Raw genomic sequence first — 6643 nt, forward strand, 5'->3', positions numbered from 1 at the left:
TAAAGACATGTACAATGGTTGATAAGATAGTCTTATCTTAAGTTTTGCATGTAATTTATAGATGACAAAGAAAAATGTCTACAATGGGTCATCTCTTAGCCTTATCTTCAATAACTAGCAATTTCTAAAAATATGGTGAGACATATAGTGCTAAGAAATCATCTTTTGTCTTATCTTAAATAAGAGAAGACAAGCCTTCTCTTATGAGTTCTCTCTCCTCCACCTCATCATTTATCCTACGTGGCATTTCTAAGATAGCACTATTGTACATGTCCTAAGAACGTCTTGTATTTTCATCAGTGTCAAAACGTCTTATATGTTGATACTGAGAGAGGATAAAATTAAATCTGCGCATGAGTCACAAAACAAGAATTAGGCTAATCCTAGGTAAGCTCATCAACTTATAATATTAAGAAATGCGCAATAGACTTAAGCAATAACTTGTTCCGGTCGTTCTCTTCCTTGAACTTATCAGCCATTCAGCAACTGGCAGCTCTTATCCAACACCTTGCTTAATTAGCTGCTCATTACGTACATACTTACATGGTGATGATCTGGTGGTAAAATTGTCTGTTCCTCCTTGTTTTCTCCTAAAACTTGAGCATAATATACCACATCTCCGTATCCAAAGCCGAAGAACGGATGTAACAAGACCCATACATGCACGGTCGAAAACTCCCAAAGACGCATGAAAGCGTATTACTAGCTCGCACGAGCTGCTATGCTAGCGCCTCTCTAGTCAGCAGTCACCCGCAACTAGCTAGGATGGTCACCGCTTCCACTGCGCTCTCCGTCGCCGCCCTGGCGGCGGGCGTGACGCTGATGCTCGTCGTCCACGTCCTCGTGATCCTCTGGGCTCTGCGGCGGGGCGCTGCCCAGGCCCCCGGCGCCGACCTGGAGCGTGCCGTGGACGACGCCTGCGGAGGCAAAGGCAAGGGCCTGTCTTCCGAGGAGATCGAAACGCTGCCGTGCCACGACTTCAAAGCCGCCGTCGGAGGCGGCGGGGACTGCGCCGTGTGCCTGGAAGCGTTCGAGTCCGGCGACCGCTGCAGGCGTCTCCCGAGGTGCGAGCACAGCTTCCACGCGCCGTGCGTGGACTCGTGGCTGAAGAAGAGCCAGTGCTGCCCCGTGTGCCGCGCCGACGTGGTTGACCGGCCCACGGCCGAGGCGGAGGTGGCTGGAGAGGGAGAGGCGCCGGCTCCGGCGGTGGAGATGGCGGAGAGGACAAACCCCGCCGCGCTGGGGGTCGTCGTCGAAAGGCTGCAACGGTATAGCTGGGGCCCTCATGCCGTCACCGTGCTACACTAAGATTAATTCGTGTTGTTTGTGCGAGCAGTAATTAAGCTCTTCCGCATTTTGCAGTGTGTATAGTCAATCCTTTCGAATGGAACATTTGTATTTGATCAATGAGGCACGATTTTGTAAACATATCTTGCTTCGACATCCTTAAAATTGTAGTACCACATAATTGAAGGGAAAATACCTTTGGAACATGGTGGTAATTACACCTGATAACTGATTTTATTTTTCAAAATCAGAAAAATAATCAAAACATTCCAAATCTTTTTCCCAACAAACTTGAGCTGTCGTTTCTGTCGTATAAAAATATTCTGTAACGAAATATTCTCTGACAAATATAGCATGAATAGTACTCTCGTATACAATGACAAATTTGTTTCTTTACGTCTACATTAAGCATTTCTTCGCAAGCGGTTTACACGAGTGCAATAATAAATCTACTTTGTTTGCAAAAAGTTTCGGATTTTTCTGACCTTCTTACAAATTACTAAAAAAAATTAAAAAATATCGGGTGTAATTACACCCGAGAGCCAAACGTGCATGTCTTGACTTGAAGTCCATTTGTTACAAATGGCACTAATTGGCTGCACCTACCTATCAATAAGATCTTCACTTAGGAAGCTCGGCCTTCGTATATAACTTTGTCTCCATAAGTTCATTTATACTAGCCCGCGTTGCACGGAGGGTGACTCGGGCGAACCCTACCCACCACTGCCTCGCCCCCCTTCCATCGTAACCCCCAGATGAGGCTAGCGGGCGAAGTACCCCCGACGGGCGGCGACGACGGGATTGATCCCTCGCGATGTGGGGGGTCGCAGGCCTGCGTGCCGAGCCGGCCTTGGACGACAAGCGCTTGAGGTCCCGTCGTGAGATGGCTCTACGGCGATGGATCTGACCTCCGGCGGCGGCATGGAGGAACCGGTGGACGGATCGGTTGCATGCGTGATCTAGCCTCCGGTCAGATCTGATCTAGCTGGTGCGGCTTGCTCGCTACGCGACAGTGGAGAACAGTGGTGGTCCCATGCACACGAGGCTGGATGGGAGGTTCCTCAAGCAAATCCGGGTGAAAACCCATTTCGGCCAAGCCGGCCTTGGACGACAAGCGCTTGAGGTGGGGCTCAGCCTTCAAGATGGCAACCTGGTATTGCATCTGAGCTAGTTGGCCGCCCCATCGTGGCGGCCGGTCGGGTCCTGACGGATCGGCTGCATGCATGATCTAGTCTCCGGTCATATCTGATCTACCCGGTCCAGCTTTCTCGTTGTGCGGCGGTGGAGAACAGTGGTGGTCCCATGCACACGAGGCTAGATGGAGGTTCCTCAAGCGGATCCGGGTGAAAACCCTATTCTCGGCTCGTTGCCACGGCCGACGATGGCGGCTTTCTTCTGCATCGTCCCTTTCTTGAAGGCATCGCCGTGGAGAAGCTCTAGACCCCTATCCGCTACCTTCGAGGAAAACCCTAGATCATTCGATCGGATGATGGCGGCACTCTTGTGCCTTACCCACCTTGGGGGTGTACTTGGAGGTGTGCATAGGCTTGAGGGACTAGTGGACGGCTTCTGCGGTGGAGCGATTTCCTTGTGACGCATCGACGACATGGAGTCTCAGCGGCGTGGCGCTGTAGGGTCTCGGCGACGGATGCATGATGATGGACATGCGTAGGGAGGTGGCGTTGTCTGGCACCGTGGATGCGTCGACCACAGGCCTGGCAAAGTTTCAACAAATGTTCCAAAATTTGTAAATTTATTCATTTTTCTAACATTGTTGGTGTTTACCAATTTTTTTTAAAAAAAATTCAAAATGTGTTCATTTTTTTGTTCTCTTATCATTTATCTATTTTCTCTATTTGGTTTTCTCATTTTTTGTTTTTTCCTGTTCGCTTTCCATTCTTTTTTGTTTTTTCTACTTTTCCATTCCTTTCTACGAGTATTTTTTTAGAATTCTTGAACCTTTTTCAAATTACGTACTTTTTTCAAATCATGAATATTTTTGAAATTTATTAACATATTTTTCTGAATCTACGAACAAATTTTGAGTCATGAATATTTTTTCTAATCCATGAATATTTTTTGAATGCACGATAATTTTTTTAGTACATGTTCTAAAATAATTTAGTGTATTTAAAGAAATGTTCATTGTGCATAATTAAGAAAGTTCATCATATATAAAAAAGCTCACTTTATATTAAAAAAATGTTCAATGTATATTGCTAAACAATAATGTGTATTCACAAAATGATCATCATGCATTAAATGATTGTTCACTGTATGTTAAAACATATTTGGTATTCGTTAACATTTTTTATAATTTGAAGAAAATTATGTAAATTCGTGAACATGTTTTTTGAAATATGTTTCGATCAAACTATGTTCCTTACTGAAAATTAATTATAAAATATAAGAGTGAAAACTGCAAAAACCAAAAGGCAAAAAACAACTGTTGGTAGCCTAGAAGCTAGCGATGAGAGAGACGTACTTGTAAATGTACAAGGGTCAGAAGCAAAAGCTAAGAAATCGAAGTTAGGAGTAACAGTCAGTTTTTTTTTTCAGAAAAAGCTAGCGTTCAGATTTTTTTGTACGATAGCTAGCCACTAGTTTTTTCTCTTTTTTTGAGGGGAGCTAGCGACCAGATTTACGTATAGGCCGGCCACCCAGGCGGACGTGTGGCGAGCTGGTTTTTAGTTTTGGGCTTTAACAAATTAAAATCAAAGAATAGGACAAACAATGAAAAGAATAAGGGGTGACAAAACTAAATTGAGATATTATCTTAGATCTAGAGGTGACATAGATGGGCCCTTTTAAAATAATTTTACTATTCTTTTTAATTTACTATTCACAAAGTGTAAATAAGCCTGAGCACCATTTGAATTAGGTAAACTTTTGACGCGCCGGTCAAAGCTTCGGCCACTCGCAAGCTCCCACGTGCTCCTGCTTTGTGGGTCCCATGCAAGATGAGCCAGCCGGACCTTATCCTTCTCATTGTCCACTCATTTTTTTTCCCAGCGTCGCATGCATCTCCCCCGTTCTCGCTGCCGCAACCCACATCACGCCGGCGAGGTTGCCGCCGGCAGCCCAATATCGCTAGTGAGGTCATCATCTACCCCACGGCCAGCAATTTCCTCACGCGCACGGCCACCCCTTATACACAACTCTGACTATTCTCCCAGCGCACCATCTCCAGCTCCAACGGCCTCTCCCCGGGGCACCAGGCCGTGCTACTACGCCACTGGCACGCGTTACAACCGGTGCCCGGCCGTGCTACAACCGGCAAGTGGATATGTCACAACCAACGACGAGGTTATGGTGGCGACAACGATGCTTGATTTTTGCTACAACTGGCAACAGAAAAGCTACCACCGACGACGAGATATACTGCAACCGACAAGGGTGACGTTGTGGCGGCGAAAAAACGGTGCACGATTTTTGCTACAACTGGCAACATAAAAGCTCACACCAATGACGATATATGCTGCAACGACGATGACGACGAAGTTTATGGCGATGACGACGGTGCTGCGTTTTTTGCTACGAACGGTAGCGGGAAAAGCTACCACCGGCGGATAATTTTGCTACAACCAACGAGGAATTTTGCTACCCCTGCCCGCCGCCGGAGTGGTGCTGGGCCGACGTGGGGGTGGTGTAAAGTTTTTGTTGCTGCAACTGGCAATGACACAAGCTACAACCGTTGATTGTTTTTGCTACAGTGGCGACGGGTGGCGGCACCGGCGAGCTATTTTTGCTGGAACCTGCACATTTTTTTGCTACTACCGGTGGACATTTTTGTTGACACGAGTAAACCCGAAGGATAGTACCCCTTGCGAGCTCGTCGCCGGGGTGCTGCGACTGGTGACCGGCGTTATCGGAGCTGCCATCACTAGTGAGGGAGCTGCAACCGCGGGCGAAAATTATTGCATGTGTGGATCGGCGAGAAAGACATGAGACGACAACGGCGAGGCCGGCGACCAGGGCGGCAAGCTATTATCAGCGTGGGGTGGGTGCAGCCACGACCCCATGCGTGTCTGGTGGCTGGATTTGAGACGTGGAGGGGAGGAAAACGACCCACTGTCGCGTGATCTAAGATGGGGGAAGAAAACGACCTGCTATGATGGGACGACGGGATCAGACGGGTGGAAATAGGAGACCGGACGTTGCATGGCTGACCGGTTCAAATTTGGGCCGGCACGCCGGCGTCTATGAGTACAAAGCTCCAAACAAACATCGACCTCAATTATGAGTTTCATACTAAGCCTGCACGACTAGCCGGCATCAACCACATAGCAACGATTATATTTACTCACCATTATTGGCATGGGTCTCACTGACCTCCTGAACCATCCGCGCCAAGTTTTCAAACGAGGACCCACCTATGTCCATGGTCTTTCTAGAAGACATGGAGAGCTCACCAGCTCTAGCAGCGGCGCGTTTCCCTTCCTCTCCCAAGATCAGTTCCCTTGCCAACGCCTGCACGTCTCCACCCATAACCAACCCACTACCTCCCTTGCTGGCGTCTTCCTTCGGCCGAACTCGGAGCCCCACATGGATCACGTCCACGACGAATTTGGCATTGAGCTTCTGCTCGGCCGCCATTGGGAACGCCAGTATTGGCACGCCCATGGTGATGCTCTCCAGCACCGAGTTCCATCCGCAGTGGGTGAAAAATCCTTTCACTGATTTGTGACCCAGAACTCCGAGCTGGTTAATGAAACCTTCCACCACCTTGCCCCTGTCTCCGAACCTCTGATTAAACCGGTCATCTGGATTGAGCCATTTGGACCGGACCACCCATAGGAAGTCCACACCGGAGCTGTCCAACCCGACGGCGATCTCTTCCAGCTGTGCCCGGCTCAGCTCGGCCTGCGAGCCGAACGCGACGTAGAGAACCGGCCGACCCATGGCAAGCCTCGAGTCCAGCCACTCTGAGATCTCATGGTCGTCCTTGGTCTGGACTGCCGGTTCGGAGGCCGCAAGACAGAGCGGTCCGATGGGCCACATCTTGACGTCGAACTCCCGGTTCCACAGGTCGATGTAGATCGACTCCAGCTCGTGGAAGGAATTGACGATGATGCCCCGGCTGGAGTACATGCTGATGCGGTTCTTGCAAATTAAGTCCCAGTGCGGGCCGGAAGGCTCCGGGTCGTCGAACGGCGGGGTGGGGGGGGGCTTCGTGAGGCGGAGGTCCGGCACACCGTGGACCGGGAACCGCTCGGACGGCGAGCTCACGCGTGCGTGCGGCCTGTGTGTCGTGACTGCCCGGCTGACGTACGTGGCGAAGCCGCCGAAGCCGAGGGGGACAAGCCGCGGCATGCCGAGCTCGTCGGCGAGCTCCCTGGGCCACCGGGGGAGACCG

The 6643-nt window shown here is 49.5% G+C and overlaps 2 protein-coding genes across 2 annotated transcripts; one reads left to right on the forward strand and one right to left on the reverse strand.

The window, feature by feature from the left end:
• Positions 1 to 676: 676 nt before the first annotated feature.
• Positions 677 to 1424, forward strand: LOC125527826 (E3 ubiquitin-protein ligase ATL23-like). The gene has a single exon (XM_048692335.1). The coding sequence runs from the start codon at positions 766 to 768 to the stop codon at positions 1306 to 1308; it is 543 nt and encodes a 180-aa protein (XP_048548292.1). The 5' UTR covers positions 677 to 765; the 3' UTR covers positions 1309 to 1424.
• A 4078-nt stretch (positions 1425 to 5502) lies between these two features.
• LOC125527825 (UDP-glycosyltransferase 90A1-like) lies at positions 5503 to 6617 on the reverse strand (the record flags this gene model as incomplete). The annotated part of the gene is given in 1 exon segment (XM_048692334.1): positions 5503 to 6617. A coding segment is annotated over 1 exon segment (1031 nt), but the record flags the coding sequence as incomplete, so codon positions are not given.
• Positions 6618 to 6643: the final 26 nt, after the last annotated feature.

This window comes from Triticum urartu, unplaced genomic scaffold (genome assembly GCF_003073215.2).
Source record: "Triticum urartu cultivar G1812 unplaced genomic scaffold, Tu2.1 TuUngrouped_contig_4438, whole genome shotgun sequence".
Classification (NCBI taxonomy): Eukaryota; Viridiplantae; Streptophyta; class Magnoliopsida; order Poales; family Poaceae; genus Triticum; species Triticum urartu.

Bases quoted from the DNA above. Each gene is read 5' to 3' on its own strand.
- LOC125527826 (XM_048692335.1), top strand. From the start codon at position 766: ATGGTCACCGCTTCCACTGCGCTCTCCGTCGCCGCCCTGGCGGCGGGC.